Raw genomic sequence first — 23,099 nt, 5'->3', positions numbered from 1 at the left:
TTATTAATGGATACCATTTAGGCCTGTCCCACTCTTGTAGTTAGTAAAAATACAGCTATTACTAATCTGTGGTCCAGAAATCCCTTTCTCCTGATCTTGCTTGCCAGGGACAAGCAATGTTATTTTCCATCATTTATACAAACATATTCCCACTTCCTCACATGACCATTTAAAGGGAAGATTTGTACCAGCAATTCAAGGCAAGATCATATTGTATGTACATAGCAGCTATTTTTTTGCATAGATGTCAACAGTTTCTCACTTGAATTACTAAGGCTGCACAAATCCCCAGACCTCCTCACATGAGGATATAAACTATAGTTTGGTGCAAGCTTTCCTATTGAGAGTATAGCAATTACAGGTATATGTGCTCTTTCTATCCCAACCTGTTTGTGTGATAGGATTTCTAGTATCTCTGGATCTTCAATATTTATTGTGTACTTGGTTCAGCTTGAAAATATATTTTAAGTTATTTTGTTTTTAAATTGGATCTTGTTTGTAAATAAATCTTTTAAAAACGTAACCTGAAATGCTTTGTAGTACTTTATCTAAAACATATAGAACTAGTTTCTTAAAATTATTTTTGAATGTCTATATCCATTGACTAGTATTTCAAAATATTGAATCTATAATGTATTTTATAGAACAGTTCGAGTAATCCAATTAATGTCCCTTCCCCTCTCCATATTCTTCTATGATGGTGTTCTCATATTTGCTAATGGAAATGGACTTTGCATGGATATACTGGCAACCATCAGTAAGGAATTGAACCGGGGTTGTTCCAGTCAAAACTACACACCTGGAATGATTGATTGGTGAGTCCCTAATTTAAAAGAGACAAACCAAAAGTCACTTAGTGGTGGGAAGTGAGGGAAACTGGAAGACAGATCCTCTTTCAACAGGAATGTGAAATTTTAAGACTCCTTAGCTATCAAGCAATTACTTGCAAGTCCTACCACAAATAATTATTCCTCTGCAACTCTAGAATCAAAACCTCAAATTGAGGGTTTTTGCTTTCTTTCTAGAATCATGGGAGATGAACTAGCAGCCCCTGAAGCCAATAAAAGACTTTGGCATCACTGAGCATTAGATTACTCCCAAGGAAACTCAGTGATTGGCTCTGGATTAGAAAGACAAACAGAATGTCAATACTAAGTAGATAACTAGTGATTTAAAAATTTTATTACTGAGAACCATTTTAAAAAATAAGGCTGCTTTAAATTCCATTGACATGTACAAAAGTTTTTCCCTTGACTTTGGTCAGAACATTAACCAGATTTTGATTAATGTCATATTTATTTTCTTATTATAATGAACAGGTCTCCTATTATTTGGGTGAATCGAAGTTTGCCTTTATGGGGATTACAGGTAATGTATGAATGGGCAAACTATTTCCATTTAATAACCCTAGGCAATATTGATTTATAGCATTTTAGAGATGTTAAAGGATAAATGGAAAAGGTAATATTAACAAAGAATCTACTTGATGACTGAGTACAAAGAAAGCATGAACTAAACAAGATACACTGATGTGAGCTGACTGATTTCAATTTATATGAGGCTAGATGCTTTACAGATATATTCATAAAGTATTGAACATTATAATAAAATATTGTAGAATTAGGGTAGCATTTCTTTTAGAATTATCAAGCTCTGTTGGGTTTAGTAGTCAGTATTTCCTATAATGGTTAGTTTAAATTTCGTAATTGCCCAAGATTAGCTTTTGTAATGTGTTTTCTGGGCTTTCATATTAAATCCACTAGAAAACTGAAGTTACTTCATAATATAGAAGCCTGCATGTTTAGTATATTACAGTAGATGCATTACATAAAATGCTTTATGGGTCTCTGAGTGCTTTTGAAGTATGTGGTTCAGTTTTCAGTGTCCTGGAGCCTGCTCATCCAAGAGACCCTCTTTTTTACCCATGGACGGTGCTGCAGTCAAGTGGTGTTACTGTCCAGTGCAGAAATTCAATCATAATGGTCCTTTCTTTCACTAAGGGATGAAAGATTACTCTTGGGATTATTGTGCTGGGAACTGAGGAAGGGGGAGATGGTTTCATAACTGCTCCATAGCCTGGTCCATAGTAGTCTATATTTGTTAATCTCAAAGGAATGTTTCAAGATTGATGTTTTTAATGGGCTTCTGAAAAAAAAGAAACTTCCCAAAGGATGTAGTGTAAAGAGAAGGAGATTTGCATACCTAACCTGTATTATTATATTTTAGTAATTTTATTCCCTGGAATACTGTTTTTTTGTTGTTTTGTTTTCCTTTAAAAACCAGGCAGAACTACCTTGCTGCTTTTGGAAATCCATCTAACCAGCTAACTGAAAATAATAGGACTTTCAAGTGCTCCATGTCTCTTAAAAGTGATCTAACAGTTATTAAAATCACATGATTTATGGTATATATAAAATACTGTTTTACATAAAGTTCTTGATTTCTCCAATACTTCAAAACCATTTGTGGGAATTCTCCCAGGAATTCTTCCTGTATTTTTCTATTAAGAATTCCTTAAGCTTCTAGAGTGATTATACCATTATATTCTTGCACTGTGCTTAATGCAATGCCATTGTGATGATTTTTACTTCTGTGAAATATACTGTTTTACTAATGAAAGACTCCCTTGATGAAAATACCTTTCAAATCCTTGGTTAAAATATTCACAGTTTGAATAAATAAAGTTTGACCTAGACATCCACATTACTGTATCCAATTTATTTCTAAAATACTGAGAGATTTAATAGCTTGTGGTTACAGTCTTATATTAAAGCCTATACTTTATGCAGACAAATGAGAGTTTTTAAGCTTGGAGCTAAATGTTGTTGGCTGAGATGGTTTCAGAGGATGCATGGAAAAGCTGTTTTTTATTATCTTTAACTTTTCAATGTAATTTTTTATGTCATATATTCTTTAGAAGCCAGTATTAACATACATATTATATCTCTTCACTTAAGGTTTCAGTGGCTTTAATAAGTCTGTTTGAAACAATGCTGCTGAGTTATCTAAGCTACAAGGTAAGCACTTGTAGTTGCCTAACTTGCCTCTCCACTGTATCTAAAGCTGTAGGGTGAGCCCATGTCTTCTTTGGACTGCTGTTCCTGTTTTCAAATTAGTACAATGCCCCCGACATACATCTTCTCAGAGGCAGCACCTAACAAGAGAGAGATAGTAAGAAAGCATCAGTTTTCTGAAATACTCCTAATAATAAGAATACACATTCTAAGAGTAGACCACAGAGAACTGTAGCAAAAGCTTCCAATGAAATTCGTATAAAATAAGACAGCAGAAATAAGGCATAATTTACCACAGAAAGTAACTGAGATAAATGTTTCGGTGCCTGAAAATTCAGATGCCTATATTTTTGTCCACACTGATGTACTAGCAGGAAGTTGAGAAAAACACATATATGGAGGATGGCATATTGTCACAGGCAGCCCTGTTCTTGTTTCCCACATTTATGAGCAAATGGTAAATAAATATGTAGAGAGTGGAAGTAAGAAGTGCAGTTTCCGTTTTTCCTTTGTTTACTGGCACAGTCATTTGAAAACATACTCTCAAAACTGACCTTTGGTTTTGGATACTGATTTTTCAAGTGCACAGTTTTATATATCTATGGAGTTATTATACAATGGACACACAATTGTCACTGGTGTCAAAGGTATGGTTACTCAGTATCTATAATTCAAATTTCAGCCTTCTAAAACTGGACATCAGAAAACTAGGCCAAAACAGCCTTTTTTTCTATTTATGGGTACCTACCCAAATCCATCTTGGATGGTACTGGTACATCTTTGCAAAATGCCTTGAAATCCTCTGATAAAAGTATGTGAATACAATACATTTTTGTATTTGCTTTTTACTTAAAAAGTTGTATTTTTGTAATATTTTTATATGAATTTTCTTCAGATAATGCATTCATTTTGTTAAGCTTAGTGCGTTTTGGGCAGCCTGCATTCTGAATATCTTCAGAAAAAAAAGTAACCTCATTTATCCAAGTTTATATGAAAAGAGTTGGTTTCCAAAGCTGAAAATATCTCAGACCATAAACTATTTTTTAAAAAAATTAAGAATTACTGACATTCAGTTGCTATGAAAGCCACCATTAAAGTTACAGAATTGTACTTTATTGTGTTTATCAAGTCATTATGGCATGAATGTTTTCCTTAGTGTTCAACAATTCTAAGAGGCTTAAAACTGTCCACTGGCTAAAAATTATTCTTCTTAATCCTTGTAAATAGCATTTACTATTTAGGTGTTGTGGTTTACATATGCAAATCATTTATAGGCAGAAATAACCCAAATAAAATTAACACATCTAGTGCCAAAACCTACATTAAAAAACAATCATAATTTATACTGTCCCTGAATTTATTGAGCAGCATTTTATGCCTATCCAATGTGCTTGCACCTTGCACAAATTTCAGTGAGTACACAAAATGAAAGAAATATCAACAAGCAAGCTCCCTTGATCAGTTATTTTTTAGTGTACAATGGGTGTAAAGCTCTCCTATCCTGATTTGCTACATATACTTTTCACAGAAGAAAATGACTAAAGATGCTGTGGGTCGAGGAAGTTCCATAACATGTAATCAAAAGTTGAACACTCTTTGCAATTATTTTTGCATATAAGATAATATTCTTACGTGACTGGCTTAAGTTAATTTTCATACAAGTAATACAAATGATGTAGTTATCAGCTTCCTTGACATCTGAGAAAAAAATTGCCTCTACACTACCTTTGCATCTTACAAATTCAGGATCAAAGCAGAAGCCAAGCTGTTGAAGCAAATTTAAGATGGCTATAATTTCTACTCTTCTCAAGGGAATAAGAATAATATAAGGAAGAATAATAGTATTGAAATGTACTTTGGCAATCCACCCAATGCAAACACATCCCTCCCTCTGGTCCTGGCTCCATACTTAGAGTTGGGAAAAAACATCATGATAGAGCAAAAACCCCAGTTTTACACTTGTCCCAGGAAGCCAAAAGGACTAGTTATTTCACCCACTGTAAGGTCTTTCTGCACAGCCAGGGTGACCAAAGGAGTCTTGACACAAATCTGAGAGAGATTGCTTATTTCATGCCAACACTTCCAGAGCTTTTACAATTTCGACACAGGTGAGAGGACAAGCAGGAAGAAAACAAGAAGAAAAAGATGATTGTGTTTATCACAAACTGCCAGGATTTTACAGATAACCTCAGGGGAAAATAAAATAGTCATTTGAGAGAATGCTTCAAGGAATTTACCTTTCTGATACTTGGCTGATGAGTTATAAGAAATGATCTGACATGCAGAACAATGAGGAGGATAATAGGGCATCATGGTATTAGGATACACTTAAATGAATTTGCATGTTTTATTGCTTTTATATGGTGGGGGATGCAAAGAACATAGCACTGTATTACACAGCTGATCACTTGGATCCAAAAACTTCATCACTTGGATCCAAAAAAGTTTTACAGGCTGTGTTCCCACAGCATGACACATGACATGAGGATTTGCACATGGCCAAAATCCTGAAAAAGACTGTTCTACATCAGAAATTTTCATTGCCAAAATTCGTCACAGATATTTGGCAATCCTACTGTGTCACCAGTGCATAGGCACTCTTATCTACTTTAATCAGTACCATGTGTTCTCACTGCAAGAGAATTTTGCAGAAGACATGATGTACTTGTGCGTGAGAGCCAGAACGTTACAGCTGCAAGCATCATTAGGTCACTGAAGCACATCAGCACATGCATTTTGCCTGCACAGATAAATTATTGGAGCTTTTTCCATTCAGGGAGATGCTTTTATTCTACTAACAGAAAGACTGGATTTTACCAACTGAAGCTGAATTTGTATGTGAACATACACAAACCTGCAGCATCAAAAGGCAAGTTTAGCAATAAATTTTATAGTGTAGGTCATGCCAAAAGCATTGATTTATGTTCCTTAATCCTGGCTCTGTTTTCTCTTTAGAGAAGAACACCACAAATACAATGAAACATGAAACAAAGATCATTCTTTTCTAGAACTCAGAAAAGAAGGCTCATACATTAAAAATAAGGAAATTAGCAAAAACACGGAATGGGTCAGTTGTTAGTAAATTAAAAATTTGGAAGTCAATTTTTCTTTTGATTTTATTATTCCTACCAATAAAACCTCAGTCTATAGCCTCATAATTTCATTTCTGTTTACAGGGCTGCTGGCATACAAAATATTTAAGATTATTGAAGTATGTCTAACTTGTGCCAAGTATAATTACATTGGAGACATTAACTCCTGCCCAATAGCTACAATGGCTTCCAAATGTGAAAAGGAAAAAACAGAAGGATTTTATACACAATGTGGCTTCTGTTTAATTTCAGGGCTATATCAGACGGTTATTTTAACAAGAAGGATTACTTTGTCATTGCAGCTGAAATTATGGTGCTGTACTGCAAATTCTTGCAATATTATCATAGTATATGCTGCATGGTTATTGCATCACCTATGATGGATTCATGATATACAGAATTAGTAAAGCTAGAAGTTACTGAATTTTAAATACCTTTTTTTAATGAACGGATTTTCAACCTAACATCTAACCATTCACAGTCACAACTCAGCTGTGGAAGAAAAGTAGTATTATCTCCATTCTGTAATGAGTGGTAAGCAGATCAAGAGAACCCTCCCGCTTTCCTTGACATATGTTGGAAGACCCTTCATTTCAAGATAAAGTTCCAAAGAGCATGTACTGAAGTGTCTGTGGCAGAATTAAACTTTGATCTTTTAGTCCTAGTTCAAATATTAAACACTAGACTGTCTTCCTTCCTTTTCTCTCAAACCAGTTGTGAGGCAGAGGATTAAAGATAAAAGAAGATAAATACACTTGAAGGAAAGACTCTCCATAGAGTGCTGCTATCTTTCCCTAACTTAACTTCATTCCTCTTCTTAATGCTAACTTCTTAATTAGTTAATTTCTTAACAGTTATATTAAAATTAATACAGAGTAACACCCAAACCTCTGAGACTGAGTAACACACACAGGCTAATGAAACAAGATCAAGAGAAAATAAGCTGGCATCTTTTCCTTGGAAGACAAAACATAGCTACATTCCTCTTGGCTTTATATTTTGCCATGAAGTCCAATCAGAAGGCTGTACAGAGAATGGCTCATCATTCTTAGGAAATGTTAGTTTGGACTACGTGGCAGTCACTTGTGCACAGGGATAATCAAAATAGCTGATCTGGGTGGTAAAGTCTTCTGAGCAGGGCATGTCCTTTGGTCATATGTCTGTGCAACTCTTACACTGTGGTGAGGCTTTGTCTCTAATTTCTAGACAATCTTAGGTAATAAGCATTAATGTAAGAAAAACTTTGGCACCATCAAAAGCTAGAGCATTGTGATACAGGATTTTAGAGATTTAAAGGCTTCGAAGAAAAACGGACTAGAAAGAGTTGCAGATAGAAGAATTTGCCATCAGGTTAGCTCATTACTTGTACGAAGAATCACTGGAAAACTAGTATTGCTAAGAAAATAAATTCCTCAAAACAGGAGCTTCATCTCCTTATCTATCTGCAAGTGAGAGTTTAAAAATAGAAGTCAACTAACCTTGGAAGGATGAAAAAGCAAAGCGAGAAGATGGCTGTATATGATTTCAAGATGCCTAAAAATGCAATGGGAGGAAAAAGGAATATATTATTCTTTTGAAAATTTTGAAAAATTAATTTAATGTTCTTCATTAGCTGAGAGAATGAGCTGACTAGTTAATGCAATTAGAAATCTTCATCTGAGCTGTCTTGCTAAATAGGTCATAGCAAGGAAATATATGGTAATATGGAAACAGAGAACTGCTGTAGTAGAAATATAGATTTAAAAATATATATTTTTACTTATGAGATACATTTTGAGAAATAGAAGACATAGTTAGTCTGGAGTGGCCTGTCTACTCACTGTTTGACAAATGTCTTTAAATCAGTGGCAAATCATCCTGAAATTCAGATACTGGGAGAGACTTCACATGTGACTTTGGAATATTATGTATATTTCTCATTATGACTTAAGCCTACTGTGATTTTGTTTTTTTCCTTTTCTTTGAAGGGAAATATCTGGGAACAAATTCTGAGAATACCCTTCCTTCTGGAAATAATTAATGCTGTCCCTTTCATCATCACGGTAAACGTATTTGAATTAATACACTCTTGTACACTGCACTTCTATAGCTGCACAAATTAATACTCTAATTTTTATTGAAGTAAATGGGAGTCTTGTGTGGATGCTGAATTTATGCCTGTGGGAACAGAATTAGCCAAAAACAAGAAAGTAGTTTGCTACTTGAATAAAGTATTAATATAGATCTCTTTCCTTTCCTCGCAAAAAGGGGACAAATAAAAACCCCTGACTCAAGTTACAGCATAATAAACAAAATAAACCTGCTAGATATAAAAATTTAGGAATCTCTGGTGTCTGCACTGTAAACTGACTGTCCTTATTTTATCACATTATGTTGTATACAGTTCATCACATAGGAAGAAAAAATTTAATTTAAAGCCACATCTGACACTAGAAACACATTAATAATATGTATTTTTCCTGAGTGCTTCATTGTTGCTAGTTTCTTGAATAAAAAGAGCTTTTAATATGTATGTGTTGATTTTTCCTTCAGATTTTCTGGCCCGTTCTAAGAAACCTGTTTATTCCTGTATTTTTAAATTGCTGGCTGGCAAAGCATGCTTTGGAGAACATGATTGTAAGTATGACAAAAAATAGTAAGTATTTCAGAATTTCTATTTTTTAGCATATTGTTATTAGCGGGATCTTGCCAGTGTAGTCCACTGTCCAGCTTCGTTAGGAAACTAATCAGATCTGTAGTTAGGTTACAGAAATGGTCAAGCATTGCTAAAACTGCTTTCTGCATCAAAATTAGAAAAAATTAAGACATCAACTGATATCTTGAATTAGCATAAATTGTTACTTTGCCAACAAGTCAGGATGGCTGGTTCTTTTGCTACTCCTCTATTCATACACAGTTAGAGGGAACTGAATTGCTATACCCTAACTGGTCCTTGCAGCCCACATAATTTGTAAGCTAGACATCAGCGGACAAACCTTAAGGCAGCTAGCAGCGTTATCAAAATTATGGCAGGATGAACGAAGAACCTGTTAAATAATCACTGAATCACAGATGCCTCCTTTGCGCCCTTCTATGTGATCAGCAAATTCTCAGTGCATTTGAATGACTGCATTTTATGAGGGCACTATGTAATTCCTCTATAGAATTAGGTCATGCTTTATTAATTCAAAGCCAAAAATAACACCTATTTTCCGTTAATATAGAATGATCTTCACAGAGCCATCCAACGCACACAGTCTGCAATGTTTAACCAAGTCCTCATTTTAATATCCACCTTATTATGTCTTATCTTCACTTGGTAAGTGACCAAAACCCCTTTGTTTTCATTATATATATTGCCTTTTCTCACTTTACTACATGGTGATAAAAGAGGTTTAGTAGAAATCATGTGTTTAAATAAAAAAGAGTAATATATTTGCAATGAAAGTGTTAATTATAAGCTGGTACTACTGGAGTCCTGATACATTGGGGCTGGAAACAGTATGTGCATGCATGGAAGAGGGAGTCATTCTCACTCAAGGACATACAGACTATTCAAAAACACAAGGTGGTGGTGGTGGTGGTGGTGGGGATTTACATACACACCAAGAGAGCACTGAAGAATGTAGAGTCTCAACAGAAGTACCTAGACTCTCCTAATCTTCATCTGACTGGTGTGAAAGACAGAGAAAAATCCACAAGATCCCAGCCTTATCACTCTGATGATGCAGTCCTGCCCCCATAAGAAATACAGGGGGCAGCTGATAATAATATAGTTTATAGAAAGCAATAGATGGTAATAATCTAGATTCCAGAAAGTAGTAGACAGTAAATTCAAATACCCAAAATGTGTTCATCTGAGGAACATTTTGCTACAAGATGTTGAACTCTTTTAAGTTTACAGGGGTTCAAGAAGCATGGAGAAAAATCTGTTCATGGTATTAAATATAAAAATAATACCTTTGGCTTATGAAATTCGTGAGCTGCAGATTATTGGAGACTGGGAAAACATTCACAGGAAATATCACTTGATTGCCCAATTATTGTATTTTTCCCAAGGTGTAGAACAGGGCTGGAGAAAGATAAACTAAACTAGATGGGCCTTTGGTCTCACCCAATATGGTCATCCTTATATTCTTATAAAAGTGTAGGGGTGGTAATGCAGCCTGGTAGCTTACTTAACATACGGAATTTTTCTGACAGCAGTAGTGCCTGAGAAATGAGTGAGTGTCACATGTATAAAAAAATAGTTGCAGGAAGAATATGCATGTTAAAAGATAGTGTGCAAGGGGGCAGTGAACTGAGATGATGATTCTTTGTGGAAAGGCTAAATAATCTTTATTTATTTTGCCAGACAGGGTGCCTGTGGGTCAGTGCACTGATAAAGTTTGGTCTGTCATTTTGGAGACAGTGATTTGATTTTCTCTTACTTTATTTCTCTAGCTTATTCTTCTGATAGTCACTGTTATGTGCAGCTAACCATTTTTGGTAATAACAGTGTAAAACAGCACATGGCCTCTTAAGTTCTGTCCATCTTTATTCAAGAATAAGAGTCTGTTCTAGCCAGTGGCTAAAATAATGGTCCCAATTTTGCCCTTTGTCTTAGGGCCACACAATTGCATAACGACAAATGCTGCCAGTTATAAAGAAACAGTTCTTTGTGAGATTAAATTTCCTATTGAATATTGTGGCTCTTTAGGAGGAAATTTTATATAAATAAAGGCTACAATACTTGACCTAGGCTGCATAAAATGTTATCACTGTAGCACCTGGACATTTTGAATTGGCTCTAATTTTTTTTTTTTAATTTTTAGAATACAAAATGCTCTTGAGTAAAATATGCTTTCGTCTTTGTTATTGGCCTACTTCAGTATTCTACTTAACTGCTAGGCAAAATATGTATCCAGTTCTCAGTGAAGCAAGCTAGAAACAAGAATGTTTCCTAAGAACTCACTGTGAACATCCCTGATTGATAAGGTATAGAAGCTGCAGCTAGAATGCAGCATCATGTTCACTACCAGGCATTTTGATAACTGACAGTAAAACATGTAGAAAATGGCAAGCAGACCTCCAGTAATAATGTCTTGTCTCAACAGTTGCATATACCAGCTCATTATAGATCATTATATACTGACCTAGTATTGACCCTGCTAGACTGCAAAATAAGCTAAATATGATGAAAACACCCAGTAATGCAGTAACTAAGGAAATGAAGCACTTTTGGAATGGCTAAGAATAGCTGTTGAAGCATCTGCAGTTTGCCTAATACTGGAGTTCTGTTCAGGCAATTGTTACTATTGTTTACTTGAACAGCTATAATGGGATTTTTACACTTTTTCACTCATCTTTGTGTAATTTTACATTATAGAGTATATTTTAAAAATATCATAAAAATATTCTATTAATGGCCAAAATCACTTAGTTCAATATCTTCAATTATGTTACATTCTTGGTGAATTTGAGACAGTGCTTCATTTTAGGAGACATTATTTAGAGTTGACATGAGTAAGAAATGTTTCCTTATGCTGAAGGGTGAGCATAGTCCATTTCTGTAATTTGTCCACTCAAGGATGGCTTTCATCAGGCTGTTCTTGCATACTTTCTGCAGCAGCAAGCAATAACAGAAGAGCAGCTGTTACTCCCCAAACATGTATGGGAGCCAGCACTGGGCATATCTATACTGTGTAACAGAACACAATGCAAAGAACTCCTTGAGCTACCACCAGTCTGTTTTCATAACTACAGTTCAGTGACATTTAGAGATACTTTTGTCCAAGAAAATAGCATAGCTGCAATAACACGAAGGTAATAAGCCTACCTTAGTAGCTTGAATACAGTGCTTGTAGTCCCAGAGTAATTTCACTCAGCAGTTGGGCACTTTCCCCTCAGAGACCTTCACTGCCATAGGGACATGCTCATGGTGTCATTTTGGTGGCACAGATAACCACCCCTGCCAGTGCCTCTCCCTCCCCACCTTAATAGTCAATGAGGCAGTGACTTTCAGGCACAGCCTGGATTACACTATAACACTGCAGTCCTTCTTAGTGCTGGCTGACAGGCTTGCAGTTACCATCTGCCTCTATAGGAACACCGGCTTCTCAGCACTTCTGAAAGCCTGTATAATTTTACAACACAGAGTTCTGTTCAAAATCATGCTTCTTTAGCAGGCACATGGCTTCTTATGAGGGTTATGCCTTTTTATAAGAAGTGCAAGACAGAATGAGGGCCTGAAAAGGTTCCCTTTTTTACTTCGATTTTTGTACTTGCTCAATTAGACTAGTGCACTGAGAAAATGCAGCAAAAGTGCTCGCTTACAGCTTCAAGTGAGACCTGAAAGCTTTTATAAGTCTTATGTTGGTCCTTTTTATGAGAAAGTTTAAAACAAATTAGTGCTGAAACATAACTATTTTCCAATGATTAGTTCATATCTAACAGATATGCTGCTTAATCCATTTTTCATAGTTCTGCATATATTTTAACATATTTAAAAGTAGGCTTTTGCTGGGTGCCTGAGGTGGGAAAGAGATGCTTTTTCTTCACTCTGCAATAACAAAACTCTGTAGTTCTGTACTGAGTACAAAATAGCTGGATCAGTACAAGCCTACTGGAGTCCATATGTCTCCACTGATAATTCTGAGGATACAATTTTGCTGCAGAAAGTGTATTATAGGCTCTTTCCTGAGAGAAAAAAGGAGACCTGCTTAAGCCTATTGTGTGTTTACAGAGTAAGAGGATATTTATGTCAGAAGATACTTATGTCTGTTCTTCTGCATGTGTGCAAGCTGCGTGAGCAGCAAGGTGCCTCTCTGTCATATATCTGTCTAGAAAGAACTGAAATTATGCTTTCTGAAATGTGTAGGAGCCATTCAGTCCCCAGGCTCTTAGAAGTGCCTCAGCACATCCAGGACGCTGGGGAAGAACCTGGCTGGACTTCCCAGCCTCCCACTGGTTTACAACAGGGGAGAAGGTTAAGTGCAGCAAAAAACAGCATGTTTTAGTTCATTCTTCTAGTATGTGGACAAGTATAGCATTGAATTTGTTATCATTTGATTGGTTGTCTTTCTGAGCAGAAATACACCTTAAAGACTAGCTTAAAGGGTCTGTATTATATATGTACTAGCTACAAGAGAAAAGCAGTATTTCTAGAATTCTATAAAATTTATAAATGCATAAAAAGCGCTTCCTTTTTAACTTTGCTAATGTCTGCATATAATATGTTTCATCTTTCAAAACAACTGCAGTTCTACCATAGCTAGCAGAAACCTCACAGAAAATGAATTAAATTCTGCCTCACACACCATCAACAAAACCATCAGTTACATCTCCATTCTAGAATGTTATGTGTGATAACACATGTAGACAGATTCCAATTTATGTCTTACAATTGAAGTGCAAGCTTGCAGGTAAAAAGTTTAAAAAATTAAGGTTTACAGCTAATTGACTAATCTCACCATATTTAGAAAACCATTATTTGAGCTGTCCTTTGCACTCTGAATTTAGCAGGAAGAGGCTCCTTCTGTATTTTTATAAACAGCTAACTATTCTCTGCATTATTACAAAACAAAAAGTAATCACATAAAAAAATTTGTGCTCTATGCTGCCCTTTGATTTTTGATAAGGACTGTTTATAGATCTGGAGGTAGAACTGGTTTGCATAAACCCAACTCCACATATTTGTAGTTTTACAGTTTACATACGAGGATTTTTTCTCATTTCTTCTGATTTCAAAGATAGACTAGGCCACCCAATAATTTCTCTTCTTTAAAATACCTCAGTGGCCTCCTAACTATCTCCTATTATATATGTACTAAAAGAAGTGTCCTTTTATCTGACAGACTGTTCAACAATTACTATTGATAGAGTTTTAGTGAAAGTTACAGAGCTAGTCAAAGAATTTATTGTGTCATCTAGCCAATGAATGTTTGCACTTGTTTGTCAAATGAAATACTAACCACTTAATTATTTTGTAAACTCTACAAGACATATAACAGTGAATGACAATTTCAGGCGTTTTTCTATCACTCAGTGAATCATTATTAAGACTTATTTTGTTTTTTTAAATCAGTGTTAGTTGTATATCACCAGTGTAGTTTGTAATAAGGTGGCTACAGACTGAGATGTACATTTATTATTTTCGTACTTAAGACTTTAAGAATCTTGTATAAACTTTGCTCATGTCTTCATTGAAAGCTCACAGAGGTCATTAATAACATTCCTTATCCTTCAGTGTTTTCGACTTCAGAAAATTAGGATGCTTCCACACACTGACTTACAGAATACTCACAGTACACCAATACGGTAGCCTCAATGTCAATTAAACAGTCAAAATTCTCAGCTGGAGGAAACAGTATGAATAAGTTGCTTATAAGGATGAAAACAAATCCAGGCAATGGCCTACTCCAAACATAACAAGCCAAAAAAAAAAGGATTAATCCAAATCCCATCCAATTTTAGAGAAATTGGGAACCTTAATCTTCTGGTTTCCTTTATTATAAATAAGTAGAGACAGACACCTCAGAAGGTGGAGGATACAGACTCAAAGTGAACTGGATCACCACAGGGAGGTCTGTGCTTCTCTGTCCTTCTCTGTTAATTATCACAGGAGCCAACACTGGTTGTTCTCCAGTGAAGATGCCTAACATTAAGTAGGATGAACTCTCCCAGCCCTGATGGATTGGGCAATGTAGAATAAGATGGGGCTTTGGGTCTACAGTTCTTTCCATGCTGTTACATTTTGTTACACAGCACTCTCAGTGCTCAGGCACTCAGTTTATGATTTAGAGAGAATTTTTTGCATTCAAAAATAGTACAAAATTAAACTGTACTTCTGTCAGTTAGAAATAAACACTTGATCAAATCTAGTGATTCTCATTTGGTAAAGCCCACAAAAGATCTGAAGGACTATACAGGAGTTGCAGAATTTAAATGCCAGAACATTTTAGAACATAAATTGAAATTTGTAAGTAACTGCAAATAATATAAAATCAATCATTCAACTATCACAAGAATCCCACAAAGTATTAGATATGAAAGTTGTGTGCTTTTTTTTCTCTGAAATGAAGGAGATCTGTCAGGAACTTGCTTTCTTCAAAGAAAGGATCTTTATTTTCTATTTTGAAATATCTCTATGCAGTGCTCTCCAAACATAAAACAAACAAATAGGTCTTATGAGTAAGCCAGATAGCACGCTGTGAACACCTCCAGCTACTCTTGGCTGTCAAGAGTGACAGGTGCCTCCCAAATCCATTACGTCAACTTCCCAAGCCCTTGTCCTGCCTTCTGTTGCTGAAATCAGGGTGGGGGGAGTTTTCCTGTGAGTATAAACAAGTAGGATTGATATCTATTTATTTCAGACACTACCCTAACACTACCTTAAAACATGGAATGGTAAGAAGGTTCTGTAGCCTCTGGAAGGTCAATAACAACACATTTCTTAAAATATCCATTTGTTATTTGCAGGTTTACTCTATAAATGCAATTAAAGCTTATCTGAACTATTACTTTCTGGGAAAAACTGTGTACATGAACACAAGGACAAAATTTTCATCAACTTCATTAGGAGAGAAATCTATTTACCAATATATTGTTAATTATATTTTAGTAGAAGTTTGTCTCTGGAAGACTTCAGAGCTGGGCTCAATTTCTGGCATCAAAGTAGCAGTGAAAGCCTCATTGATTTCATTGTGACTGTGCCACATTTCTGTTTGTCCATGGTCACCAATTGATCAGGTGTTTCTAAAATTACATCTGTCTGGATATCATTAAAGCTGTAACAGTATTTTTTATTTGAGGGGAATATATTTGTCATTTGAAAAATGTCATTTGAAAAAAGGGAAAAAAAACCCTGAACATACCTGAACTGTAAATTCTGTCATTAAAAAATAACCCATCAGTAAGTATTTTAAGATTCAAACTATTAAACAGTCACTTAAGTAGCAAAGCAAACTACAGACTGCGTTCTTGGAACAGCTTACAAAGTTATGCTCTACCTCTTAGTTAGAGGTTGTTAGGCATATGGCAGGGACATTTGCTGATGCTACTGAACTACCATGCTTCGCATCCTATCATATTAATACAGTCAACCAACAGATACACATTTTTCTTCAGCACCTTGTCCTGCTAGGATGGTCAGTCTGTGGCCAGAAAATGGCACGGATCGCTGAGGGCAATTGAACATGAATCAGCACATTTTTACATACAAGTTAACTTTGAGCTTTTAGCAGGACCAGCACTCAACTTCCTTATGACAGATATAAGCAGTCAACAGGTCTTTAGCCAGAAGTAGTATTTCAAGTCACCATTTTACTGCAGAAAATATTATTTGGTATTTTTACATCCTGGAGAGAAAACAAAATGGACAAAATAGTCTAATGTTGTTAATTTCTTCATAGATTTTGAAAGTTTGCTGGTAACTAGTTACCGTGATGTATGTGACATTTTAAACATGTTGGCTATAATTATTTTATTGGGTTTGAATTCCACCGAAAATGGTGACTTATAATCCTGTGCTAATTTACACTGCTGCATATAAAGCATGTTATTTAAAGATATTTTTGCTGCTAAGATTTTGTCAATAGCTGAATAGCTGTAGCTGTTATAAATCAATATATATAGATGAATAGCTAAATTGCCTGGTTTTGCCAGTTGGAAACTAAGCAGTTGCCAGAGATACTTCTAGAATCTCTCTCATGTAAGGTACAGAAATCTTTAAGGTGGCTTTGCTAAAAACTGCAAAAAGATGTGTGAAAACCAAGTGCTACCACAAACAGTTGACAATCTAGCTTATTTAAATGAAACAAATAGAGATAAAATTCCTATTGTTTTTAAAGGAACAGGGACTTCCTGGATGGGCCATACCATTCTCACCTTTGTTAGCACTGGTGAGCTAGGTGATCTATCAGTACTCAAGGGCCAAAGGCTTTGAGAAGGCTTGATGAGAAAAGCTAGTGAGAAATTACAATGAGAAAATGTAATAAAGAAAATGTTCTGGATTAATACCCTTGTCTGTTTTTATACAACTGTTGTATTTTGACAATACATAAATATTCTCATACATAAATTTACTCTGATTTTTTTTTCCTCTGAATGATTAGTGTGGTATTTTTCATAATTAATTTGTTTAAATATTTTTACATGTTTAAGTTCAAGAGTTCAGCTCTTTAAAAAGCATATAGGTGATTAGTGCTGTCATTTAAGAATATAGGGTCAAGACTTATGTTCCTGAAAAACTGCGAAGTTGTTTATGAAAGGCAGAATAGAAATAGTGTTTATTAAAGGCAGAACTATGGAAGCCCAGTCCTGTTAGCTTATGGAAGCCCAGTCTTATTGGCTACCTATCAAACATGGTTTCTATGGAAACCTAGATAATTATACAGTGATTTTCATGCTATTTTCATTATTAATTTGGTAGTGACATAACATTTCCCTTGTTAATGCTTGTAGATGTTTCTACATAGTTATTTCTAAAATAATTCGGTCAACATCTTTCTCATTCTACGTGCAGGGAATTTTCTGTGCAACAGATGTAATGGAACATTTAAAGCTATATGCAGAGACCTGTCAAATCAATAATAATAATAATAATAACAATAATAATAATAATAATAGTTACCTATTTTCTATGGTCTGTGAAACAAAGTAATAAAGATTATTTAAAGAATTCAATCTTTTGTAGTCATCTTTGCTTCTCCTTTAAAGAAATTAAATTAATTAAAGAAAAATCAGAAAGACAATATGGTATCTCAGAAAGCTGCGTTTTACAATGTGTCTCTGAAATGGAGAGTCAACAACAGATCATTTATAAGCAAATCCTACTATTTCTTTTAATGTAGAGCAATACCTAATTAAGGAACTCCCTGCTGAAATTCATGGAGAATTCTGTTTTAGAAATAGAAGGTGTGATCCTATCCACAGATGGCTTAAAAACTCATTGCATTTCAGTAGAGAAAGCATTCTTGAGACATTTCTTATCAGATAATCTGAGTGAGCACTGGATCATATCTTCCAGTCACAATTGAAAGGATATGCTGAAGGACTCATCCCAAACCATAAAGGTAAAAGTAAAATAATGGCAAGTCCATCACCATATCCTATGTAGTGCAGGCTTCCCTAGAGTGTCAGGAAACACCAAAAGACTGGAAAATTACCCCAGTGAATTCCTAGTGAAATATCCAAAATTCATCCTGCCATTTTACCCTGATACACAAATTTCTGATATCTCTCTTTATAATATATATAAGATATATATATATGTGTGTGTGTGTGTATAAAATATTATATATAATATAGGAGTAAATAATTCTTTTGAGTGCTATCTGCGACTGAGATAATATAGCTCTGAGCCACATTCACCACTTTTGATTTGTGAAACAATTTCAAAATTAAATCATTTAATTTCAATGAGGAGGTATGTTTATGAAAAGATAATACAGGAGTAGCTGTTTTCTTTAAAATTCAGGAGGAAGTACCGTGGAATGTAGTTGTGGGGATCTTGGATATGTTTGCACATATCCAAAAAGGTTTTCACTAAGACAAGTAGTAAATTGCTATGATGGGAAAGTGGTGCTTAGGAAGAAAGCTTACAGAGGGAGAGTAATAATAATAGGAAGTTTCAGATTCACTAAAAGAGGAAAATAACAAATGTTTCTTAATTCTAGGTGTCAGATTTGTTATTTCCCATTTAGAGGCTTAAAAATCCAATCTTAAGGCATACCTGTTATTTCACTATGATTGACTCCAGCTGAAATCTAGTACAGAAAATTATACTTGCATTCTCTTAGGTACCAAATGATGCTAATAATTAAAGTAGTTAGTACAACTTCTTATTTTTATTAAAGGTGCTTTGAGAATATTTGGGAGAAATAAGCAATATTTTGCAAAACATCATACACTCTGAATACGCCATTGGGAAAACAATTTTTCAGCTGTTAAAATAGCCTTGTATTATCATGGCATCTTGTAATACAGTAATAATATTGCCAGATATCATGATAGTAAAAGGTTGTTCTGGCAGCAAAGACCAATTGCCATTATGAAGGGAGAAAAAAAGGTAACTGATTTTGAGTCAAGTAACATCTACAGTGTTGGAAGTTTGATTCTAAAAGACTGCATCTCCATAGCATCCTTTCCTTATTAACCATACTTTGAATTTTATAGGAGATACAAAATGAAATCAAGCTGCTGCAGTATTAACTAATTATGCCTTGCCAACACATGTGTAAAACAACACATAAAATTTCTCAAAATGAATTTAAATCCAGTCTTATCCTTTTGTAGGAACACAGCACAAGATAGAATGACTGTAAGGCATATGCAAAGCCTTAATTTAATTAAAAATTAAATTAGTAAAGCCTACTTTAATTTTCTTGTGGAGTAACTCTGTGTATCACACTGGTGCACATAAGAACAGAACCAGAGCCACAACATGTAATTCTGTAACTGTCAGATGAACCTTGTGAAGTAATAAAGGGAGATCTGGTGTAAACATAGAATTGCTGATCTGGAGAGCAAGGACAAATAAGAAATGTCAAAGAGAAATAGAATGCATATTCAATTATCAAAATCAGTTGCCATATTTTAATGTGTACAATCTCATGCATTCTAGGTAGGTATGCCTTCAAAAGTATTAGTACTTGAAAACAATCCTCGGAAAACAGGCAGAGTCACAGGGGAGACTTTGGGGAATCAGACATAGGGAGCCAATAAGGTAAACTCAGCAGGCACGCACAGACGTGAAAATTATTGGGTAAAGGGTCTTTAGTAAGCTTTCCATTGGTTTACACACGCATGCACACACACACCTGCTGATAAATCACAGATTTTTAAGTAGATAGTGTCTGAAAATGGAAATGTTACATTTGCAAAATGTGTGTGTTACCTTCAGAACAGGGGTGACAGGAATAGCTGGTAAAATAAGATTCAGGAATAAAAATAGATCTGGAATACAACAGGAGTCTGCAGATTGTGAAATAGTGTATCATCATATTGGTAAAAAAAAATCTTAGATTTTTCTTTGATTTGGGGGGGCTTGAACAAAAGCAAGTAAAGATCCCCTTAAGGGAGCAATTTAACATAAGTGTTAAAAACAACTATCTTTCATCTCTTTCACTGCATGAAGGCATTACATTTCACATGCTTCATTTTATCTTTGCAGTAAAAAGAAAAAGCTGATATCCAGATGCTCTCTTTGAGAATTCTGTATCACTTTAGACATTAGCAAATAGAGTGCCATGTGTAACAGTGGATGACTAGTTGTGTTGAAGATGCTGCTTCACCATTTAAAATTCAATGCCTGGCATCAAACCATCATCACTCACTATTCCTGGCTCAAAGATGAAGTTGTCATTAGTATGCAGACTTTAAAAAATATATATATCTTTCATTGACTGATTCATTAGGCTGACAAATTATTTGTTTTACATTACTAGGATTTGGTGTTTGTGATGGTTTATGCTAACACATTTAACTTGATTATTAGATGCCATCAGTTATTTTGGTTCTCTGATGAGCAGTAACACTTTATGCATAGTGATTTGATCACTTTTATTGTCTATTTCATATTCCAAGTACATTTTCAGAGTGTGGAATTTAGCAAAGTTCACATTTCTGAAATCAGGAAAGGAAGAGTTAAAAAAGATGTTGATGCAACACTGGCTGTACCAACAAAAGCTGGCATTAGCCACCAGGAATTGTTCACTCTCATTTTACTTGTATAAGGAATAATTTTATTGAATGATGAAAGGATGTATCAAAGGCTTTGGCACAGCTAGAGATGTGATATGAGATGATCTAAAAAGAAGATGAATTTTAGTGCATTTAGGACAGTGAATTTTGAAAGAAAGAGTTCTCATCTTTCTCTTCTGTATATTTGGTATTCCATTAGAAATTGCTATAATGTTTAGACAGATATTTTTCAAATGGGAAAACTAGATGGGTAAGCAATCTTCCAAACACAGTATCACATTTGGGTGATACAAAAATAGATGCAAAATTATATGTCCATTGCGCTTGGAGTCTCTGAAGAGGAGTAATGTCATGACAAACCCAAGATCACTTTGACATTCATCAGCATTTTGCATTCATTCTGTGTTAGATTATTATTTTTTTAAATTTATCATGGTGGAGGTATATGGGTTCCTCTAACTTACCTCTGTGTGATATTCTTCCCATTAGCCATAGTGACTTCATCTCCCATGCTGGAGCTGTCACATGACAAAATCACTTACTAAACTTAAATAAGGCAAGAATTAAAACTATGATTCATTATGAAACTGTTACATATGATCTTAATCTTTGATTCCTGTTTGTAGACTTCAACAAAAATCTTTAACAACACATACAGATCTGTCAACCACTTGACCTAATTATGACAATCAAATGCCAACTTGATGTCAAAAAGTGCTAAAGATAAATCTCTGAATGGTATCTCAGCTCCAATGAATTTGAATTTCTAGCACTGTTAACAGATATCACCCTCCTTTCTCCCCCCCAAATACAAATAAATGGCAAAGTGATCCATAAAATGCATATATAATGACGACTGTTGGCTAACAGCACTCTGAGTAGAGTTCCGTGTGTCCTTTGGCAATTAAATCCTTCTCCTAAGAAAAGTTAAAAATAGCAATAATTATATTGAGTTCATTACCTCTTGTGATGGCTATTTAATACTCAACCTTAGTAAAGTATTTAAGTATATACTTATAAAAGAACTCAAATGTAAACGTATAGTTGGATATATGCTCCCCTTCTTTGCAAAAACATAGCTGTACTTTTATGTTTGTGGTGGTTGTACATTTCTGCAATATGTATGAAAATTACATATATCCTGTATATTATAGTGGAAGTACCTGAGTCACAGCAATAAGGAAGAAAAAATAATTGCCATTCATTTAGTAAACACTTAAGTACAAATCGTGGGTTGACTTTGCAGACTGAATACTTAACAACAGGCATGAAATCAAATTGTCAGTTCCTCTGGGCACAGTACCATACCTAACTGCATTCCACAGGAAAGCAGTATGTTTACTAATATATTACAAAAGGATTAGGAAATCATACAGGGGATGAGGCTATTTAAAGTATCTATTGCAGGATGGTATCCTGTAATTGCATATATTCTACTGCTTTGCTTCACTCTAGAGTGCAAGAACAAAACTCTTCATGACATTCCAATATACCTTTTCATATTTTTGAGACATCTATCATTATTGGTTTACTTTTAGGATAAACCTTAGTGAACTGTTGTTTATTTGGAGAGAAAATAAAGAAAAAGAAGAGAGTGAGCACTTGTAATTAATTTGCTTTTCAGTTTACAGTGTGTTGATATCAACAAATTAAACACAGCCCTATATTTTGCAAGTTTGTTACCATTAGTGATGAGCAGTGAAAACAAAGTGAATGGGAAGAATTTATGCAAGGAAGCTCAAAATAAAATTGTTTTCTACCCTTTGATGAGAGGGCACAGATGCATGTGGGTGTATGTACATTTACTAGAGGTGGGTAAATACTGCAAAAAAATGACTGTAGATGATGTTTCAACTGTATTCCTTCACTCAATCTCTTTTTTGCTCACTCTGCTAATATCCTAATAAATATCCTAATCCTGCTAATATCCTAACATGCTAATAAAAAAGAAAAAAAAAGTAGCAAAAATTCTGCCAGATTTAAAGGCAAATGTGAAATACTTCATCTTGAATATTCAGAGTAGGAGGCTAAGGGCTGTAGTGAGTATGCAGTAAGAATAAAATTTTACTGAATATTCACCATGGCTAAGCAATTAAGGGCAAACTAAACCAGGCAAAACATAGCAGAGGCTACTCCACTGTACTCCTGGTAGCCACAATGATCTTTTATTTTCTTCCTTCCCTGACTTCATCTACTGAGTATTATCATTGTTAATCCCATCTTGCTTTGCTGGCTACTTGAATCAGCTCCTCTCTTCACTCATGTCTGCTGTTTTTCATCATCCTGGTAGGACCTATGCTCCTCATTTAAATGATGAGTACAATCAAGTACT

At 34.9% G+C, this 23,099-nt stretch overlaps 1 protein-coding gene across 1 annotated transcript in view; it reads left to right on the top strand.

Annotated features, from left to right (window-relative positions):
• Nucleotides 1-23,099, top strand: part of KCNT2 (potassium sodium-activated channel subfamily T member 2) — a 167,574-nt gene that overhangs the window by 52,725 nt on the left and 91,750 nt on the right. Inside the window, exons 4-9 of the mRNA XM_067300442.1 lie at nucleotides 759-815; nucleotides 1,320-1,368; nucleotides 2,958-3,017; nucleotides 8,074-8,148; nucleotides 8,639-8,722; nucleotides 9,310-9,404. Of these exons, the coding sequence (XP_067156543.1) occupies nucleotides 759-815; nucleotides 1,320-1,368; nucleotides 2,958-3,017; nucleotides 8,074-8,148; nucleotides 8,639-8,722; nucleotides 9,310-9,404 (420 nt within the window). The remainder of the gene's footprint in view (nucleotides 1-758; nucleotides 816-1,319; nucleotides 1,369-2,957; nucleotides 3,018-8,073; nucleotides 8,149-8,638; nucleotides 8,723-9,309; nucleotides 9,405-23,099) is intronic.

The sequence above is a fragment of the Apteryx mantelli genome, chromosome 8 (assembly GCF_036417845.1).
Source record: "Apteryx mantelli isolate bAptMan1 chromosome 8, bAptMan1.hap1, whole genome shotgun sequence".
Taxonomy (NCBI): Eukaryota; Metazoa; Chordata; class Aves; order Apterygiformes; family Apterygidae; genus Apteryx; species Apteryx mantelli.
Note: the sequence above shows the minus strand (reverse complement) of the source record. Positions and strands in the feature narration are given on the sequence as shown.